The 23,517-nt window shown below is 34.8% G+C and overlaps 1 protein-coding gene and 1 long non-coding RNA gene across 11 annotated transcripts in view; one reads left to right on the top strand and one right to left on the bottom strand.

Annotated features, from left to right (window-relative positions):
• LOC138703183 (CD2 antigen cytoplasmic tail-binding protein 2 homolog) overlaps nt 1-23,517 on the top strand; it is a 127,479-nt gene that overhangs the window by 49,519 nt on the left and 54,443 nt on the right. For 6 of the 9 annotated variants that reach the window (XM_069830863.1, XM_069830861.1, XM_069830862.1 and 3 more), the window contains 2 exons: nt 7,480-7,690; nt 15,835-18,759. In XM_069830863.1, coding sequence (XP_069686964.1) covers nt 7,480-7,690; nt 15,835-15,935 — 312 coding nt within the window. In that variant the 3' untranslated portion in view covers nt 15,936-18,759. Of the gene's footprint in view, nt 1-7,479; nt 7,691-9,548; nt 18,760-23,517 lie in introns of those variants that run through there. The other 3 variants (XR_011332993.1, XR_011332992.1, XM_069830867.1) reach the window with 2 other exon arrangements.
• The window catches only part of LOC138703184 (uncharacterized), a 41,521-nt gene continuing 33,764 nt past the window's right edge, over nt 15,761-23,517 (bottom strand). For both annotated transcript variants that reach the window (XR_011332995.1, XR_011332994.1), the window contains one exon: nt 15,761-22,867. This is a non-coding gene — a long non-coding RNA (uncharacterized lncRNA). The remainder of the gene's footprint in view (nt 22,868-23,517) is intronic.

Here is a 23,517-nt window from a genome sequence, read left to right as displayed (position 1 = left end):
CAAGTGCCAGATCTCACAATCAGTAGGCCTACACTACTACAATATGCAAAAAATAAATACTGGTTATAGAGAATATTGGAAAAGTCGCATGGTATTTAGAGGATTTTGGAAAAGTAGAGATTGGATTACTATCACCTTTACTTTTTAACTTCGCTTTAGAATATGCCATTAGGAAAGTTCAGGATAACAGAGAGGGTTTGGAATTGAACGGGATACATCAGCTTCTTGTCTATGCGGATGACGTGAATATGTTAGGAGAAAATACACAAACGATTAGGGAAAACACGGAAATTTTACTTGAAGCAAGTAAAGCGATCGGTTCGAAAATAAATCACGAAAAGACAAAGTATATGATTATGTCTCGTGACCAGAATATTGTACGAAATGGAAATATAAAAATTGGAGATTTATCCTTCGAAGAGGTGGAAAAATTCAAATATCTTGGAGCAACAGTAACAAATATAAATGACACTCGGGAGGAAATTAAACGCAGAATAAATATGGGAAATGCGTGTTATTATTCGGTTAAGAAGCTCTTATCATCCAGTCTGCTGCCCAAAAATCTGAAAGTTAGAATTTATAAAACAGTTATATTACTGGTTTTTCTGTATGGTTGTGAAACTTGGACTCTCACTCTGAGAGAGGAATATAGGTTAAGGGTGTTTGAGAATAAGGTGCTTAGGAAAATATTTGGGGCTAAGAGGGATGAAGTTACAGGAGAATGAAGAAAGTTACACAATGCAGAACTGCACGCATTGTATTCTTCACCTGACATAATTAGGAACATTAAATCCAGATGTTTGAGATGGGCAGGGCATGTAGCACGTATGGGCGAATCCAGTAATGCATATAGAGTGTTAGTTGGGAGACCGGAGGGAAAAAGACCTTTAGGGAGGCCGAGACGTAGATGGGAGGATAATATTAAAATGGATTTGAGGGAGGTGGGATATGATGATAGAGACTGGATTAATCTTGCACAGGATGGGGACCGATGGCGGGCTTATGTGAGGGCGGCAATGAACCTTCGGGTTCCTTAAAAGCCATTTGTAAGTAAGTAAGTAAGTAAGAGATTAGATTTAGAGGATATTGGAATAGTAACTATTTTTCAAATGAATTTTTTCACTATATGTAGAGCTCTTTTGAACATTATTGATATATAGGTCAATAGAGTGCATTAATTCTTACTATAAAGAGATAAAAAATAATTTTGGTGAAAAAGTGGATTTAGAGGGTTTTGGAACTGTGTGCCTCAATTGTTCACAGCATTTATCACATCACACGACAGTAGGTATGATCCAGCAGGGCCTTCTGGATCCAGGCCCCCAACAATCACATAAACTACATGCCGCCCAACAGCATCCGTCGTCTCATCAATTGACACCATATGTGTTGGTTTGTTAGTTTACACCTGATCTCAGTAATGCATGTGTTGTAAATTTTCTCGACATATTACTTCAGTAACGTAGTCTGATGTGGAATTTCTCTTCTAGTGTATTTCTGTAAAAACTCGCGGAATGCCGTATTTGCGAGTTTGTTAAATGGTTTGTCGGCAGGTATAAATGCTTTACACATGTCTTCATAAAATGTTGAATTTAATATACGGTCCTTCTGCACATTTACTGTTCCAGCCGTTTGTGTTTCATTGTACTTATGTGCCTTTGAACATTATATTCCTTGTTTTTAGCAGACGTAATGCTGACATTGCAAAGTTTACAATACAGATTGCTATTTAGAATGCAAAATACATCTGCACCATACTGTGAAACTAAATATTCTAGTTTCCAAGACGTATTTCTTTCCTTCTGAGCCATACTGCGGAGCACACTACACTTCACGACAGTTTGTATCATACTTGAATGAACTGTACCACGGCGGTTGTGTCGTCTCCATACACACATACACTTGCTTAATCCGTGTATATCCTGTAGTGAATTGGCTTCCTTTCACTGTAAACATGCTCCAATGTCACAGGCCTAATGATCACAAATGGAATGTCGACAACAGTAATGAATTAAACATAACTGCATCACTGATACCATATCAACATACAGAAACAACGGGTATGAACATGTATCACGGACGCCCAATAACAGGCTGCCTCAGAGGCTATTTCACTACAATCCTTGTGGGAAGCGAGACCTTGGACGACCAAAAGTGCAATGAAGAGGCCAGCTTTCGGCTAGCATCCAACATGGACCCTATTCTACAAAAGTATGGTCTAATACATTACAAGTGTATTGAGCTGTAACAGTTATTAGTTACAAAGATTTCTTGTACATTTGTACTTTATTACTCCATACTTACAACAGTAGAGTTGTAACTTTATATTCCACAATACTATACAAGAACTTTTACTAATAATTAATAATGTATTAAATTATACACCACACTAATATGGTGTATAATACAATTTTCTGCTGTAAATTACTATGAACTGAATATTTTCAACGAAATTGCAAAACGATTTTGAATCTTCATTTGTCACCTCTAACATAAGAGTGCTGAAAGCATCAAGCACACTTTTCACTTCTCCCTATCCACTTCCTAACCCACACTTTTATTTTCTGTTTCTTATATTTATTTTTTCACTTTTATTAAAGGGAGTCGTCAAGCCCTATCTTACTAATGTTAAAACAGCAATATTAATGACCCGTTATCACAGAACATACTAGGTATAGAAATGTGATATTTTACAGGATTTTTATGCATTCCTTCTGAGTGCACTGATTCGTTTTGATGATAAAATATCTAATAGAAAAACAATATTTTTTTTTATAAACTTCTAAAATTAAAAACAAGAATTAGACATTTTATTTATTTTTATTATTATTATTTTTTTAATAAACTATTACAGAAAACTCAATCAAAGGAATTCCATATCATCACACTGTTACCTGAAATGTATCGTAAAAATTTCATGCAGATAGACCTAGTAGTTTCTGAGAAAACAGGTCATTTATGTTGAAAAATGTAGTTTTAAGTAAATCATGTTTCAAGTAAAAATTTCTATAAAAATTCACCTATTACAGAAAAAATGTTTTAAAACCCTTCTGGTTGGTGGTCCTTGTCTTCTTCCTATCCTGCTCACCTAATACTGCCCCCCTTCTCTTGGATCTTGCCTCCTAGGTTGTGTTTGTTACATCTATCTCATCCGCCATGTTTTTTTAGGTATTGTATCCTATTTGAATACCGATCCCTGAACGCCTGTATTCTTGCAGTGTATTCATCATTAAATGTGAGTATAGCATCTAGTACACCAAGTTCCAACGATGATATCGTCACCTGAATGTAAGAACTAGGTAACTCGAAATTTGCGTTTTTTAGTTATCATAGCATAGCAAAAATCGCACAGAATGTAATCCAAGAACTAGGTAACCGATCAAACGATACCAGTGACATCTATTTTCCACTGTAACAAATAAGTAAAAGAAAACGAGACATATTCCTTAGTGCAATATGTAAGTAAATAGGCAATATCTCAAAATAGGAAGAATCAAGTTACCTAGTTCTTGCATTCAGGTGACGATTATATCAACAAACCCATTTTTGGGACTCGATACCCAACAACGTTATTGAATGATTCATTAGTATTCTGAGTTCTTCCTCTCAAACATTTTTTTAGCTAATACTGCTAATGGCTTCATTGCCAGATGCAAGGCACTAGACAACAACATTTTTTTAGCAAATCAGAATGGACAAGATCTTAAAACACAGACTTTATGAAGCATTAATTTTACTACAAAACAAGCCGAACCACAGCCTTCTAAGACAATTTTAGTTCCTGAGATAATAATTTTTTTGTGAAAAGTGATACATTTTTTTCTCTGAAACATAAATACACTAATATTTTTTAAAAAACATTTAAAATATTAAATATTCGAATATTTTCATAAACCAAATACCATATTAAGCAGAATGAACCATACTGTCATAAAATGTAAAAAATAAAAATTTATTTATTTATTTATTTATTTTATTTTATTTTATTTTTTTTTTTTTGGGTCTTGATGATTCCCTTAATTTAACAATTCTGGCCATGGCTTCAACCATTCCCACTTCTAACATTTTCTTATGATAGTATGGTCTCATTCTGAGTCTCGTATAAACACTTCCCATCATGAGAGTGGACTATAGCAACTGTCATGAGAGAACTGTCGCTGTGTGAAGGAGGCTTTAATCTGTGTAGAGTAAAGTAGGTTCACTTTGTGTTTCTCAATGTACCATAACTGACAACTCAAGTAGTGCTAGCTATCAGGGATTTCTTCCATAGATCATTTATCACAAAAATCTCATGGCATTGGTCTCCTGGAAAAATTATAGGTACAATGTAATAGATTTCCATTGATTTCTGGATGACTGTGTGAATTATGAAGCAGTGGTGGAATGACAACACAGGAAAAGGGAATATTCTGGAAAAACTTGATACATCATCATCATTGCTCATTACAAATTTTACTTAGATTGCCTGGATTGGAAAGTCTGTGCTCTAGTTGTTTGGGAATGAAACATCAGATTCATCTCACACCTCCTGAAAAGAATATTCTGAAATGTCGTACCTCTCACCCATAATAATTCCAAGCTATATGCATAACTCAGTGCTTAGTATTTATGAATAGGGATTGGATTTCTGTGACAAGTCATATTTTTATCCCAGTCTCATTTTATAAGCTTAAGTTAAATTAAACATATTTCTAGCTTTTTTTAAACATGTCACAGTGTTTATTGATTATGTTGTTGTTGTTGGCCAATACTAAGGATCTTAGATTTCTTCCATTCTCCTGCGGGCGTCCCAATAGTATTTGGTGAGCTGTGATGGTAAATCAGCATCTAATTTCTTTATTGCTGGGAATTGTAGCAAATGTTCTTTATCCATGATGGAGTTCTGATTTCTACAGAGGGTGTACTGTGGATGCTGGTAGATATTAATTCGATGTAGATGAGAGGCGAGACAATCATGTCCAGTTGTTAAACAAAATATAGCAACAGCCTTTTTTTCGTGGTAAATCTGGGATGTTATTACTGTCTAGCTCTAGCAGAATGTTCCAAGGTTTGCCTTCGCTTTTCTTCAGGAATTCCTGTTTACAAAAGGACTGAACTATGTGTTTGATCCTGACTTTTGAGGCTTGAAAAGAGATTGTATTATTTTGAGTTTGTCTGATGTTTGTTCCTTTTTTGGCCAGGAAGTCAGCTTTTTCATTACCTACTATTCCACAGTGTGAGGGTATCCATTGAAAAACTACCTCTTTACGAGCCCTTGTAGCATTTTAAGAGCAGAAAGAATTTCTCTTACGAGTCTGTTTCCTGGAGGACTTGATGTTAGTCCTTGGAATCCAGATTTATAATCACTAAGTATAACCACTTTGTTAAATTTATGTATGTGATGAAAAAGCTGTTTCAGGGCTTCTAATTCACCATCATAATGAGTGGACAGTGTTCCAAGAGATATGTAAAAGCTAAAAATGTCACTGTAGATTCCTGCTCCAGCATTACTATGTTTATCAAGCAGAGATTCATCTGTATAAATATGAAGCCATTCAGATATTGGATATCTTGTACATATGGTTTCAATAGCTAATGATTTTAATACTGATTGGTCGACGTCACATTTTACAGTGATGTATTGTATCAGATCATTTTCACATTTAATTTCAGGCTGAGAAAGTGGCTGTACTGAGAGTAGAAGCTTTTCTATATTATCAGTTGTTTGTACATTGTATTTACTTTGTAATTTATAAATATCCTGGAAGAAGCCAGATTGTGTTTTGAGTTTCCGTTCAGAATTTTTTAGTTCCTCCAAAAATCATTGTTTATTGTTTATAAAAATCCATATTTTACCATATTTTAGCATTAAGTCATATTTGATCAAAAATGGTAGAAAAGCATATTTTTAGTTACATTACAACAGTCTTAACAGTTCTCCAAACATGTTTTTTGTCAATAATGGCAAGAGATTTTGTTTATGTTTGGCTATTTATTTAGATTTATTTTCTTTAGAAATATTTTGTGGTTAAATGAAGTTTGAAGATAACTGGATTCGCCAGCAGTAAATTGTCAAAATACAGAGGACAAAAGAATGTTAGGATTATGGTCAAATTGTTGCTGATCGGTCTCACCTTCATCCTCTTCACCCTCCCAAACATGTGACACTTAAGAGGTTCTAACTATACTGTTGCCATAACATTCAGTGACCCTGTTAACATAGCTGTCATGCAGAGGACAGACGTTGGATATTTTTCACCCGTCTTTTGCCCTGCTATATTTATAGGCTGAACAGTCTGTTATGGCCAGTACAAGGAGTTAATATTCACGAAAACAGTTTTGTAAAATAGCCAATAACTTGTTTTGCGTCATATTTCCAATTTTTTTGCTATATTTTAGTGCTTTTATGGCCTAAGTGCATACATATTTCCAGAGTTTTTAGAAATAGAAATCCGAGCCCTTTTGGTAGTCTAGTCACTACCACAAGTCACAGGAGAGCCAGTCCTAACAATTTCTCGTCATAGAATGTTGAGTTCAATGTTAGAGAAGGCTCTATGGCCTTAACTCTGCCAGGTTAAATAAAACCATTATTATTTTTATTATTACTATTCATCCTCTTCTATTGTCTCAGTCCCTCGTCAATGGAATTCTCTACTCAGAATATTAGGGACTACCAGACAATAACTACTTCCAAGAATAGGCTAAGCAATTTCTTACGAACATAGTCAAATTGAAGTTATAATTGTAATCATGATTGAGTTTAATCATTTCATTATATTGTAGGCTTAATAATGATTATTATTATTATTATTATTATTATTATTATTATTATTATTATTATTATTATTATTATTACATAATTATTGTATTGGTATTTTGGAATGACAAAAGAAACTGTATTTATTGTATTACATTAATGATGTATTATGTAGCTATTATATTATATTATAAATGTTAAATGTTATGTTTTATTTAACGATGCTCGCAACTGCCGAGGTTATATCAGCATCGCTGGTGTGCTGGAATTTTGTCCCGCAGGTGTTCTTTTACATGCCAGTAAATCTACTGACATGAGCCTGTCGCATTTAAGCACACTTTAAGCAATATACTAATTTTATATCATACTGATTGAGTAGAAGAGAAGGCTGAATGTCCTTAACTCTGTCAATTAAAATAAAACATTATATTACATAAAAGGAATGGATATTTGGAAAAACTTTAGTTGAAAATACATTTTTTAATTATTTTAAGAGTTAGCCTGGTGATGTAGTCGGTAGAGTGCTGGTTTTCTGTGCCTGAGGTTGCTTAAATGTGACAGGCTCATGTCAGTAGATTTATTGGCATGTAAAAGAACTGTTGTGGGACAAAATTCTGACACACCAACGGTCCTTATATAACCTCGGCAGTTGAGTGTGTCGTTAAATAAAACATATTTCTTTTATTATTTTTAGAATTTTGGTAACTTGTAATTATTATTTATTGTATTTATGTTCATTTCAGATTGAGGATTCAGAACGTAAAAATGTCAAGAAAGAGAGTAGATCAGCAATAAATTATGATGATGCATTGGATATGTATGCTGAAGACTTTGATGAAAAGGAAAAAGCAAGACTTGAAAAGAAAAAGGAAGGAGTATCTAGTGCTGGTACAGGAGAAGAAAATGGAAATAGAGTTGATGATACATCCAGAAGTGCACACAAAGAGAGCGAAGGTATTTATAATCCCATAGTCAGGCATTCAAATTTATAATAATAGTAGAGTGATAGTGATGGAGTGTGTTCGTGTGTACATACATGCACATGTGAGTGTGCGTGTGTTTTCTTTTGTTCAACTCCTGTAAGCCATTAGAATTTTTATATGTGTCAGTATTTAAGATCTGTCTGAAACGTTTAGAGGCACTAATTAAAAAAAAAAATAGCATATATCATAGTGAGGATCATTTAAGAGCAGTTCTTAAATTGCTGATTTGACTGTCTCTTCAGTATTGACAACTAATACCAGTTATCACCAAAGAGGGTAAAATCACAATGCCTTGTACTATAATAATAATAATAATAATAATAATAATAATAATAATAATAATAATAATGTACTGTAGTATTAACAATAACATTGTCTTGCTTATGCACAGTAGTGGCAAAAAAAACCGGACCTACCCTTGTAGCTGATTTCAGAGTCTTGTTCACTCCAGAGCACGATAGACTGGTAACTAAGACTTTCGTGGTTCGAATCCTGCCTCGGAAGGAAACTTTTTTTGTTCCTTATTCAAATTTATTCCCAATACTTGGTAAAAATTCATGTTCTGGGAATAATAAGTTAATTAAGTAGTAAAATATCGCTGCAATCGAAAAGTATTGGGAATAAATTTGAATAAGGAACAAAAAAAAGTTTCCTTCCAAGGCAGGATTCGAACCACGAAAGTCTTAGTTACCAGTCTATCGTGCTCTGGAGTGAACAAGGCTCTGAAATCAGTTACAAGGGTCGGTCCGGTTTTTTTTTTGCCACTACTGTACTTATTTACCACATCTTTATGTTGGGAGGTGTTTTGTAAATGGTTCAATAATTTGTGAAGTATACTTTTCTCCCGGACCTCTCACACATTATGTTGATAATTAGTAGATTAATATGATCTAATGTTTTATTTTCAAAAGGCCAAATATTTTACAAGTTTTTGGACATTGAATCTAAGTTATCTTGGCTAGGTAATAGGTACTGTTTTGTTTCCCTAAAGTTTGCAGCATTTACTCATAGAGAGATCAGCTGTTAATGTATGCTTTTCAAGGAGCTATTGTTGAAGAAATGTTTTGAGGGTCTGCACTGTTAATTCCAGGATCAACTTTTTACTCTGTACTATATTCTTTCTGCCATTCATTTTCAGTAGTTTGAGTTAATAACAATTAAGAGTTCAAGTGAATATTTTTTTGACTTACAAATGTCACAGTTGTTTTGAAACTTGAAAAATTAAGGACATTAACTCATCTGTAACATCCATGACAAAATGTGTGTAACATCCGTGACATGGAAGAAACAGCTATAAAATATTTAGCGATTATGTTTTTGTGAACTAATTAGATGCCATGAGATTTGCATAGCTTTCACATGGACACTATGGGAATGAATTTCCTTTTGCTTGAGGCAGAGACCTGAGTTTTACACTTTTTGTTAATAAGGTGTGAAGTGAGTTCACAAATCTTGTAACATCTGTGACGGAACCTTTCCTTTATTTTCTGCAATAATAATAAATATTATTCAACAACTTTTTTCTGTAAAATGATACTGATATTCTAAATTGATTCTAATAATAAAAACTGACAAAAGTCACTTCATTTTCAATATATATAATTTGAAAATAGTAAAAATGTAACATCCATGATAACTGGCATGGCTGTTATCAGAATTTCCCAGTGTTGTAAGTTTAACATGTTTAACAGTGTGGACAAAGTGTTAAATGAAATTAGCATTAACATGATCAATCAACATGTTGGGATGTTGATGGTAAATCATTTAACATGTTGTTGTTAAATGTTTAATAGTGGAGACGAGCCTTTACAAGCTTTTTGTAATGCTAGGGTAACCAAACTATTACAAGATTGGGTGGAAGCAAGGCAATCAATCAAGAGTTGGTATCCAAAGAGCTTTAGTTGGATCAGTGACAGAGATATCCAGAAATGATGCTGTAGATGGAGTCAATCATCTTCCAAGGATTTGGCAACGTATTGTTGACATGGCAGGGGACTCTATTTGAATTATATCATGTCAAAAGTAACCTGAATAAATTTAGTTACGAACAATCTTAGCACAGTAGTATCACAGACAAGCACTTGTCAATAACTAACATTCGAATGGAGCGACAGAAAGGTCTCTTTGTTCAGGTCATAAACCGCTAGAGAAAGTGTGGAGTGAGTTGTTTCCGTACCAAACCAAAAACCCGCCTATTGATTCTGCCTGTACTATAGGTGTACATCAGTTGCAAGGAGGTAATTGAACTCATTGTTATGCTCCCTTTGTAAGAAAGGGACGTGACGTCATGTCGTTGTGTAGGGACCTAAACTCTGCTGTCTGATTTTGATAATAAATTATTAAAAGTATTTTAGTTTCGTCCTTTAAATGTGCAAAAATTTGATTTGAACAAATGTAATATTTTTAAATTCCTTTTTAGAACGAAATGTTACATTTGTTCAAATAAAAGTTCTGCACATTTAAAGGACAAATGTAAAATTCCTTCAATCCTTTATCATCGCAATACACTGCTCTCTTAAACTGACTGAGCGTACTGGAAATTAAGTCAATGACTTTCCCAAAACACACTATGAAGCAAAAAAAAACGAGCAAAATTGTGTTAAACTTTTTTGTTTGAAGTATCTCAAAGAATAACCCTCTGAAAATAATAACATTTCTTACAGTCCACGCTGTATATCCTTGTTTCATTTAAGAGCTAGGGTATGTTAAAAGTATAAAATAATTGTATCTCCTTTTCTTAAAAATCAATGTGAAAATTCATACATAAGATAATTTTGCACCTTTGTAAAAGGCATACATAAAGTTAGTTTTTCTAAAACCTATTTCTTTGGTTATTTATTGAGATATTTATTTGGATTTATCACACGTGTCGTTTTTCTTAATGGTTGTTCTTAGCATGTTTGTGTTAAAATTTGTTTTATTCTACCTTAAATACTGTCAGAAGCATAAAATCTCAGCGCAATGTGTAATTTATATAGAACTTACCATTTTTATCATAAGATGCATTATTATTGATGGTTTTCCCTCAGACCTTAACATGAATTGCAACAAATTATTTGAAATAATTATTTAGCTTTTAATTGATGTTTAATTTTTTTGTTGGAATGAAATCCTGTTCTTATTTCGCTTACTAAAGTAATACAGACAACTTTGAAAAACATATTATATGTCTTTCACGTGTTAAATTTTATGGTACCTTATTAACACGTGAAAGACATATACTGTAATATGTTTTCCGAAGTTATATGTGTTAAAAGTTATGTAATCAAGATGTATATACAAGCAACATATTGTGGATTAATTGATTTCATTTCAACTAATTCAAATGAAGAATGAAAAATAATTCGTAATGTACGAGTATACAATTACGTGGTCAAAATTCGGTACGGAGATTATTATTTCAAGCAAATATGATGTATTTAATTTGTAGTCATGAAGACATTAGGTGGAATATATGTAATTGTGCTTAGTGTTTTCTGGATGGTTGTACATCTCTTCTTTTTGCTTAAATCTCTTTCCATTTCACAAAAACGTCTTATATATGCTTTCTAATTATGAATTTTGTATGATAGAAGCCTGTTTCCTATTTTGAACGTTTGAGAATATTTACATCTATATTAACCTAATAAAAATGTTCTTATACTTTATTTCTAAATTGTTTGTTACTTATCTGTATGCCTTGCTTTATATTTCGAGATCATTGTCAAGCGTCAGGTTTTGTAGTGTGTTGTACAGATTCTTTGTTTATACATTTATAATATCAGGAGTTGATGTTGATAGATATGTCACACCGGTATATTCGTAATTATTATTGGATTTAGAATACATTCTACTGCCCGTGTCTCACGTCCTGAACCGAGAGTTCCCTAGTGCTTATAACCACGCCTCTTTGGTCTGCATGGACTGGCACGTCAGCTGCAGCGTGCGGCACGGCAGCATATTACATGTTCTGAAAACATCCTATGCCAGTACAGGGGTTTTTACTGTTTATAATACTGGATACTGTAATCGTGGTTACCACTATCGCTATTATCTCTGATGGCGATTTCCTAAAATGTATGTACACACTAGGCCACTCTTCGTTCAGTCTGGACAACTGCTGAATTACCATAGAGCAGCATTTCTCAAAGTATGTTCCGGGGTTCCGTGAGCCCTATGTGAATTTAAATTTTATTTTATACTTTTTTACTTGGTTATTTAACGACATTGTATCAACTACTACCGATGGGATTGATGATAGCGAAATAGTATTTGGCGAGATAAGGTCGGGGATTCGTCAAAGATTACCTGACATTCGCCTTACGGTTGGGGAAAACCTCGGGGAAAAAATCCAACCAGATAATCAGCCCAAGCGGGAATCGAACCCGCGCTCGAGCGCAACTCAAGATCGATAGGCAAGCACCTTAGCCGACTGGGCTGCTCTGGTAGCTATTTTATACTTAGTGGATACTATAAAAATATATAAATGTTACGAAAATATGAATCAATAATAACATGAAACCACCACCAATAATAATAATAATAATAATAATAATAATAATAATAATAATAATAACCCAAGAATATGCTTAATAATAATGTTTAATGAACATCTAAAACGGAAAATACCCAAAATACTCATCACTTTCATTACTGGATTCTCTGCGTATGTGTTCACTAAAACAAAATATCGAAAAGACAAAATGCAGAAGTACAGTAGAAATGAGACTACAACTTTCCGCCATAAAACCAGATTGCAGGCTTAAAAAGCAAATACATTAGTCCTACTGAACAGAATTATTGAGATACTAGCTTTCACTTGTCTGTTAATTATTAAATATTAATAAAATATTACAAGGATTCTGCTATTACACTTTAGATTAAAAGGGATTTCGCGGTGGAAAAAGTTTGAGAAACACGTGATAACTGTAATCGTGATTAGGTCGATAATCTCGAGTAGAGACTGTAGTGTACCACTGGTATTAGTGTTTAGTTACAGGAATTGATGAGGACATATCTGTTTTGTGGGAGGATAGCCTATACATTCGCTTGTCCATGGCTGATCTTGCTCCATAGCTGACGAAAGGAATCCTGAAAAGGCCGATGTATTGAATGTAGGGTAGTAGGCACATACGGTACCCAGTACCTCCTACTCCCCCCCTCTGCATCTCGCCCCGCAAAGAAACAGCTCAGGAAGTGAGGCAAGGGCAGTATATCTAATATATATTTCTGGTAGGTAATAAAAATACAAGTTTGGGATGTGTAGTAACTCCATTTAATGGATATCAAGTACACTCACTTTATTTTCTTTTCTATGTTGATTCAATTTTATTTTAGACTGTGTTTTTTCATTGTTCTCCAATGTTATATTGTTGTTATTAGTAGGCCCTGGATTTTTATGTAATATCAAAGTGCGAAATATGTACATAAAAATATTGTAAATATCGGGGAAATATGTAAATTCACAAAAGTGTCGTCACAATTTAACTGATCAGTTGAAGTGTGAATAAGTTATGCTGCCTGGCAAGTCGATTTGCCATTTCCACCCCATAGTATGGCTTGCAAATACAAATTATCTCTGCTACAATCTATGCTTTTTCTTTTATCATAAGATTTCGTATAAAAATATTTTTGTGTCGCACACAGAATGGTATTTTGACTTATCTTTCATTCATTCATTCATTCATTTATTTTATTCCATAGATCTTACATGAGCAATGAAGCTTTAAGATGTGGAACATGTCAACATTTTACAATATTACAATTACAATTTTTACAAATTTTTATAGTTTTACAATTTAGTAATTTTCTACAATTTTTACAATTTTGTACAATTTTTTTACATTTTTTTACATTTTTTTACATTTTTTTACATTTTGGCGAGATGTAGTGAGATGAGATGAGGTCCGAGGATTCGCCAAAATATTACCCGGCATTTGCCTTTACGGTGGGGGAAACCTCGGAAAAACCCAACCAGGTAATCAAATCAACCTGACACCCGACCCAAACTCTGAACTACTGTGTTTTACAGACATAGGGTTGGAATCCCCAGTTTTATGTTTACTTTTATTTTTAAAAGAATTACTCTCTCTCTCTCTCTCTCTCTCTCTCTCTCTCTTAAGCCAGCTTTAGAAATTGAAGTGAAATATTTTCTATAACTGTGAACAGAATATAACGACGTCAGTTCCAGGCCCTCTCTCTTTACTATCATCATGTACTATATTGCATGTTCAGTTCAAAGTGTGTCATGGCTCGCTGTATGTCGTCATGTGGCTAGCCGATGAGCCTAGAGAATTCAATCTTTCTACATTTCCGCAGAGGCGTATTACCTATGTGCCAGAGAAGTTGCGTGGCAAGTATGGCATTCATTCAGAAGAGTACTTACCAATACGTACCGTAACGCCGGTAGTGGCAGGAATGTGAACTGTTTGAAAACACGTACTGAGGTGAGTTTTTTTCTTACTGGCGGGATATGGGGAGAGGGTTAAGACGATTACTTACATACAGTATTTGTTGACATTAACTTCGAAGGTCAACATGGACACGGAGCATTTGATTTGTATTGTGGAATGTTGCCGTACGGAACCGATGATAACAAATATCCTGCGTACGACTTGCCCGCGCAAAACACAGTTCGAAAGAGGTTATGGTAGCACACAGACCGTACAGACCGCCATCTGTTGCTACGACGTTCAAGTTATACCGTATACGTTCTCAAGTTCAGATAGAACGCCTTGAATAATAGGCAACGTCTCTGACATAAAAGCTGAAACTCGCTTCAAATCGCTGACTCACAACAGTGACGTCATGACACACTTTGAAATGAACACCCAGTAGTGAGAACAAAAGGTGGCCCTCCAGGCGGTGTTATGGGACAGGGACGATAAGATTTATTTCCAAGTATATATGAAAGAAAATTCAATACTGTACTCTGAAAAATAAAACGAATTTAATAAAAGTATTAAAAACTCGATAATTGTTTAGATATGTACAAAAATGTTACATTCTTTGCATAATATGTAAAATATGTAATATTACTAAGAATATGTAAAAATATGTAAAATGAAACTCAACTATAACCATATCGGAACCACAAATCGCCAACATTTGTAATTTTCAGTAGTCCACAAGTAAAGGAATGCAATATGTAATTACATAAGAATCCGGGCCCTAGTTACTAGTCTAAGAACATTCGAGTCTGGCAGCATGAATTAATGTCTGTATTGTTTCATTGTACAGAGGATGATTACTATGATTGCACATGTTTGTACATTCTGTTCAGGAGTTCTTACTGTTAATTTTTAATTAAAATTAGGCTTTTAAATACAAAGGGCAATCAATAAATTTCCAGACTGTCCTGGAATGTAGAACACGCATAGGACATATGAAACGAAGAAGTTATCTAGAACCAGGGAAATGCCTGCAATCTATACTAATGCATTACTTGAAAGGCAAAGAAGAAGACTAGCCATAAGGCATATATGGAGAGATTCCAGGAAAAATCGCATTTCAGTGTTTGCACAAAATCACGTATAGAAGCTCAGTTCTTAACCCTTCAGTATTCGTGTACTTTTTCATAACGTATTCAGTCAGGTGTGGAACAGCTGTCACCGAAGTTATATTCTTGCTTTAGAGAATGAATTTGAACATTCTTTGAATATGAATGGTTACATAAATGTGTTAATACGAAGTATACAGAGTTCATTTATAAATAAATGTAAAAATAGTTTTGAAACGGAATTAGTTTATTTATAATTAATAGATACAGTAATTGAACTGGTGAGTGAAAAAGAGAATAACATTCCAAAAAATTGAAAAATTAAACTGAAATAGCCATTTTGTAGATTTTTGCTTAAGCTATTTAATGAGTGTAAAAAGGGGAATATTCCACTCTCATATTATTAAAACCAGCATTGAAGCTTTATATATATATTTTTTTCGTTGTTGGTAACTCTATAGCATCTATTACTTGCTTTATGGTTGTGCTAACAGATGGAGTTACTTGTCAACAATGATGCTGAAACATGTGTTCAGGTTACTGCCCAGTGACAGTCCTGATATATTTTTATATTTGTGATGATTGGTTAATTAATATTAACCCGGCACAATCACACTCACATTCATACAAATTTCCAGACTCTAGACGCCCAGGAATTCCTCTTCTTCAAGAAAAATTCCCGAGAACCGAGCCCGGGAATCGAACCCGGGACCTCCTGATCTGGAAGCCAGCATGCTGACCAACAGACCACGGAGGCAGTCGAAGCTTTAGTTGAGTGAAATAAGGATAACATTCTGCCATTTGACAGAACATTTTCAGTTATTAAACGACGAGTTCGAAGATTAGATCGGATTTACTCTCCAAATCAGTATGATGACATCATTAGAAGTGCCAGGAAACTCAACCCCCTCCGCCATATCAAGTAAAGGGACTTCAAAACAACCAGGTACTCAACTTCAAACACTATGGCACAGTATTTCAAGAAAACATGTAAAGATATTGAGAATAAAAACCTGACATTTAACATCAGTAAGTACAGGAAACTTATATTCACTCGGAAAGATGAAAGGCTGTGTCGAGACTTCAGAGTACATTGATGGTTTGCACCATGGAACATTCAGGTTGAAGGAACAAGATCATGTGGGGCTCCCCACTACTGCAGCATATAATGGAAAATTTGGAACCGATATAAAAAGTTAGAGGACATCTCAAAAGTCACGCATTACATACCTGATGAGTACAAGTCACTCTATGAAGACATCCTTAAGTGTCAAATACAGCAGACAGTGATAAGGATGAATAAGGACTCATATTATGGTCATCACTGTATAGAGTAAAACCATTTTAAAGTGTCTTTTGTACTATTAAACATTTCATGTCACAAAAAAATATTATAGTTAATAAGTTTATCTGTTGTGAAAACATTCAGTGGAAAAAGGATAATATTCCAACACATTTAATTATTAATAATTATTAAAAAAAATAAGTATTTGACTTTGAGATTGTACGAGGAATACAGAATGACTAGTTCTACAATTGTCTACTAGTAACTTTTCCAATAGAACCCTAAGCTTTTTCTACAAACTTGTTTTTTTTTGTTTTCCCACAAACTAGGGAAGTTGGAATGTTATCCTTATTCCACTCACCCATTCAATTATTTATGTGTAAATTTCAAATGCTTTCTACATTTACCTACAAAATTAACACTGGAAACACGTTTATAATCCTTGCTTTGTTGTGAAAATCTTTCTTTACAATAATGCCTTAATAGCTTATGTCCTATTGTCCTATTTTTCTTGGATTATTCTTCTAAATGCATTCTCATGAATGCTTTCTACAGACATGTCTTTGCAGTACCTAACAGATATTCCTCAAATGGTCGACACATGTCTGTTTTGAACATTTCACACATCATTTCTAGTCTTTTGTCTCTATCTATCTTCATAGTGTATCCAGCTATTTGCTGACAACACGTGTTCCACTATGTTTCACTATGAATTTCCTCTTCTTGCAAATGATGGGTAAAAGCACGATGCTGGTTGTATATTTCAGCAGCCACATTCCAAAGATGAGGTGTATTCAGTATATATTGGAGAGAATTGTCCAAGCTTACAGGGATTGCACATTTTAGATTAGTTCTATGGATGTTTGTGACAGGGCAGTTTAAGAGGTTATGTTCCAAATCTTCTTCGTTATTGTTGCACCAGCAACAACTACTAGAGTCAACAAGATCAAAGCGGTGAAGATACTTCTGAGTGATAATATGGCCTGTCCTGGCTCTTGCTAAGAAAGTTTGTATGTGTCTGGGAATGCTGCGGAACATTTGTAAATCATTACATTTCTTTTGTTTGTTTTGAAGAACTTTGCATTTATCAGAAGAATGCCATAATTCGACCCATAAATTTGTTAAATGAGAATTAACTGCAGAATATGCGCTGGTTAAAGAAGTTGTTTGCATAGGTTTGGGCCCAAAAGATGTTGCCTGTTTGACAATATTATCAACAATCTAATTTCCAGTAATGCCACAATGACTAGGTATCCATTGGAAAACTATTTCTTTTTGAAGATTTAGTTTATTTAATATTTTCTGTATAGAATTGTAATTTGTGCATAGGAAGTTGGAGTATATTTCATGATATTTAGAATAGCTCCCATCAAGTCACTAAAAGTGCATATAATTATATCAGATAAGGAAGAGAGATGTAAAAGCACTGTCTCTATGGCCAGTAGTTCTGTTTCGAGACTAGAGGGAGCTGAATATGATATATAATATTTCTCGTTATACAGACTTCTCCGTCGCTGAAAATTAAGCGGCTGAATAAGTCATCGTCGTCTGCTGCCTGTTGTTGTAGCTGGCAAGAAAACTCATAGCGCTTGCATTTGTCATCTTCATTTAGCATATGCAGAAGCTGCAGTGTGTATGCTTTCATAGCCAGCCTCTTACACAAAATACTCCACACAGTCATTGAAGGAAATTGAAGCTCATGGGACGCTCTATGGACTGATTTCCCCGGGCTCCTTACGAATGCTTCTCTGACTCGCTCAACGTTCTCTTCACTCACCCTGGGATGGCCACTCCTCTTTTGTGGACACAAGACAAGATCTTGATGACGATTTCATCTTTCAGCAAGATGGGGCTCTGCCACATTTCCACAATGCAGTTCGTGTTTACCTGAATACGGAGATGTCTGATCATTGGATAGGACGTGCTGGAGTAAGGGACAGATGTTTCATGACATGGCTACCAAGGTCACCCGATACAACTGCATGTGACTTTTATCTATGGGGGTACCTAAAGGACCGTGTGTTTGTACCGCCTTTGCCACGTGATTTAGAGGAACTAAAAACCAGAATTCGAGAAGCTGCTGCCACGGTCACAGAGGATATGTTGAAAAGAGTATGGGAAGAGTTTCATTATCATTTGGACATCTGCCGAGTCACTCATGGTTCACACATTGAATCTCTGTAAGGTGTAAACAGAACTTTGAGAGTTTGACTTTAAACTGACGTTTGTTTGAAGTGCTATTATTAGTAGTTTTTGTGTAATAAAATATTGAAAGTGTTACCGGACTTTTGATATGCCCTGTATTTTGGGATATAATACTCTGCGTCTGAAAATCCATTATCAGGATTCTGTGACTCATCAGTATAGATATGGAGAAAATTATCATATTTATTACAGATTAGTTCCATGGCACTAGATTTTAAAACATGTGGTGCATCATTCTTAGTATGATCGCCAGGTAACAACGGCCCCTGGATCCATTCCTTTGTTCTGGGATTGGCATATCGGTTTCTTGAATTCCCAGTAATACATGAGAACGTCTTCTAATCTCTGAAGAAATCTGATAAACGTAGATCCACAATCCTTCGAAGTTCAATAGAACAAATTATCCCTAAAGATACAGTATATAACTTACAAAAGTGATAATGAATATTTACCAGAACTTTACAGAAACTGTAATGTAAAAAGTTGCGTAGTTGACAATTGCCACCCGAAGAATAAAACTTTAGCTACAATATGAGGAACTTCAAGACTGAAACTAAAGAACGTGAACTTGGTTTTGAAGGTACCTAAAGTTTCACCATTGTAAACCCTTTCTAGGAAATACAACAATGAAAAGAAACACGCTGGTTGACAGGTGTTCCCCACACGAGTACTGAAGGCTTAAAGACAATCTGACACTGTTTGATAGATTGACTTAACAGCCATGAAAGCAGCAATCTTCAGTGACACATATACATATAATATGGTTAACAGTATAATAAATACAAGCACAGTTCGGAAATATGTTGATTGCACCTTGTATTTTGCAGCTTAACATAAAATTCACATGTAATTTCCTATGTAACAGTTAGAATATCTGTAATATATGTTTTGTATTAGTTCAAACATTAACATTGAAAAAAAATTAAGAATTGAAGTGAATATTTGTAATCACTTGTGGTGCTCCACTACTGTTTTCGAAATATAATGATGCTCATTACCTGTATTGTTATCAAATATATAGTTATAAAATATATTTTATGGTATGGTAGCATTTGAAATACTTTTCAATGAGCTCCATGGTCACAAACTTTACATGAATTTCTTTATAGAAGGGTAAAAGATATGAGAGAAGAACAGGCATCTTAGCTTCCATATAAAAGTAACACTTCAGAAGAGTTTAACATATTACCTGACTTTTTATGCTTTTAAAGCACACATATGTCTTTGTAGCTGTGGCATAGTGTCCTTCTCCCTGCCGAGGACATGACAGGATACAGAACATGATGACATAACTGAACTGTCTCGAGATTTAATAATAGCAAATAAAACGCTAACAAACTCGTACTAATAATGACTACTTTAATAACATAAAAGTCAATCTTAACATTATAGAAAGCAGTCCTCAACTTGTGTAACAATTAGGCAAGGTACATCTATCCTCAAACAATTAGGCAAGGTACATCTATCCTCCACCGACCAAGGGAATAATAACAACTTACTAGTAAAGCTGAACATAAAACAATTCCTCCTGACAATGAGGTAAATTCAATAAAAGAACAAGAGTGACTGCACAATAACTAACGTGGCCTAGAAATAAAATGCCTCTTATATTACTTGTCTGATGAATGATTACCTGTGGCAGCGGAGACAACTGCTCGAAATGAAACCTGTGACAATCTCTTATCTCAGGCGTTGCAGTCTAATTTTCACATCCATGCAGTGTATCGTTGTGACAGTATTAAGTTCAGCTGTTGCTCAAGTACAGTGAATATGCACCCTCTCAGTACCGATCATTATAGTTGGCGAGAGTACTGGACAGATAACACCATTTACTAGAATTGTATTAGTGGCACTGCCATTCTCGAAAACGAGAAATAATCTGCCTGTTAACATTACATCGACTACTACTAAATACTACAATTCGTGATTCATACTAAAAAATCAATCCTCCTCTGAAACAATAATAAGCGGAGACAGAGGCTGTGAAGCAATTTCTTGTTATCAACATTCACCTTAATCAGCTTAATCACTCGACAGCACACATTTTGAATATTGTAAACACATGATTTATTTCACTTTGAATGCAGGACTATATAGCAGTAGATAAGAACTAATTACAATTAGCTATCGGCACACATTACATTAATGATTTCACAGTAAGAATATATAATATTGTAAAATGAAATAAACTGAAATATTATGATTAGAGCCAGGATGTTTGGCAAAATGGCTTTTTTACTGGTGGAAGTAAATCATTATTTCCATAGATATAAATGTGATTTGGAGTAAATCAAAGTGACAGGGATGCCTTTTTCAAAGATTATTGTGCCTCTTTTTAAATTTTATTGCCTTTTTTACCTGCCTACTTTAACTGTTATAAATTCCTAAACATCCGGGCTCTAATTATAAGTAATAATTGACATTAAAAGAGGTGCTGGTATTAATATAATAATTTTCTTGTTATATTGGTACCAAGTGCAGGAGAGCATGTGATTATATGTGCTGATAACATTCGTGCTAATAACGCTTTGAAGTGGAATGTACATGCCCTCCCTCTTGCTCCGCATAGTCCCTGCAGTGCCTACATACAGATGTCAACAAACGACAGTGCACTCACTGGACAGTGATAAAGAAATTTCAGACAACCAATACGAATTAAGTCAACATATAATCAAACACATTCATACTTATAACTTGCACTGTCAAGCATTACTTGCGGACCACTCCAGCCACTGAATTAATATCCGCAAGTCCAAGGAAGAGTCACCAAGGCAGCTCCAGCAGACTGAAAACCCGTGTAACACAGGCGAAACTATAGTGCAGTTACTAATCACTTGCTGCTGTACAGCTACACATCTCGTCGACTGACCCCTCACTCGGTGGACAAACAACCACCACTGTTGTCAGACATCAAATTCTGATGTGTACTCGGCTGCACATCGCAGATCACTCTTCCATGATGCACCACCACTCCAGTCGATTGCTGCCCTACAGTCACTTCCAATGGATGATGTCCGAAAAACAGGAGTAGGGATTTTAACTGACAAATTTGAAAAAGCACCCATAGTAGAAAAATCATACAAGACACTGGCTATCCAACATGCAAAATTCGCGGGTACTCGTGTAAAGGGGGTTAAGTCAAATTATAAGATATGTAAACTTCTCTCCTTTGGTATTGAACAAAACCACTTTGTCACAAAATACAGAGCACTGTAACTGCATTATGGATGGAAGCATGATTTAACAGAAATAATCGTGGAGGGTTCAAATCTTTACTTATCCCACTTTAGCCAATTCATAATTAATCCCCTTTACACAAGCACCCGTGAATTACTACCCTCATTTGAGGTGCCAATTGATATAATCAAAAGCAAAGATGATAAGCCACTAGGACTGCCATCTATGTAAAAGAAAGAAAACGAACAGAAATATATGAAAATGAAATACGAGCGAAATAGAAACAAAGTGGCATTAGAATACATCACATAACATATCATAAATTTAAACTGATGACACTGGTTCCACTTGTTGAATTTAATTTGAAGGACTTCAGTATTCATTAGGAAGTGGTATGTTATTTCACTTAGAAAACTCAATGGGGATTTCATTGTTAATGGCTAATATGAATTATTACTTACTTACTTATGGCTTTTAAGGAACCCGGAGGTTCATTGCCGCCCTCACATAAGCCTGCCATCAGTCCCTATCCTGAGCAAGATTAATTCAGTCTCTACCATTATACCCCATCTCCCTCAAATCCATTTTAATATTATCCTCTCATCTATGTCTCAGCCTCCCCAAAGGTCTTTTTCCCTCGCCCATACATGCTATATGCCCTGCCCATGTGAAACGTCTGGATTTAATGTTCCTAATTATGTCAGGTGCATTGTATAATTTTCTCCATTCTCCTGTAACTTCATCCCTCTTAGCCCAAATGTTTTCCTAAGCACCTTATTCTCAAACACCTTTAACCTCTGCAAATCTAATACATTACCGTAGGTACATTAAGAGAAAACCACAATTTCAAGTTGCACAGAGTTTGTGAGAGTTTCTGGCGTCTTGTCAGCCCACTCGAGTTATTATGTGGCCTCCAGATGTGGAGGGTAGCTGCGAATATATTGAATAAGCAGTCGTGGACAGCCGATAAGGAGTGGTCCTCCAGCTTGGAGTTGGGCGAAGGGCTACAACCCATTAACATAAAAAACAGCTTGTTACGAAACCATACAATAAGCTTCGGAATATTACTATTGTAAAATACACACTTTTAACCTTTTTTTTTCTGACATTTCTGTAAATGTTGTGTGTGAACATGTGAGCCAAATCCCATTCTGTAACTACATTGCATACCAAGGTTAAAAGAGGACAAAGTTATGCAATGTGTTTACCGCATAAACTTTTTAAACCTGCATCAGAATATGTAACCTGGAACCTACCAGCATTCTATCAGTTAGGTTGTGGTGCCAACATGGAAGAACGCAGTTACAGCAGCAACTGTTGTTCTACACATATTCAACTGTTATATTAACACAACAGAGAAATGTAAACATTTTAACATAACAGAATACTGGTTTACTAATAGCTATAGGTAGGTAAAAGGGAGGAAAAAGTATATTTACTTAAAGTTACAAAGACTAATTATAAAATCACTACGGTAAATAATATTACCTACAATCTGATTTACTTCTTCCACCTATCCATTAAGGCAGGTTGCTGGTTTTTGCTTTCTTATAAACCCTATATACCACATTTTCAACACTGCTGGGTGCAGGCATTACATTATCATCACAATCAAATCTCATTAGGTATTTAGTAGTATTGCTGATGTCTTCCA

Source organism: Periplaneta americana, chromosome 7 (assembly GCF_040183065.1).
Source record: "Periplaneta americana isolate PAMFEO1 chromosome 7, P.americana_PAMFEO1_priV1, whole genome shotgun sequence".
Lineage (NCBI taxonomy): Eukaryota > Metazoa > Arthropoda > Insecta > Blattodea > Blattidae > Periplaneta > Periplaneta americana.
The sequence above is the reverse complement of the archived record's forward strand: the minus strand, read 5'-3'. Positions and strand labels throughout refer to the sequence as shown.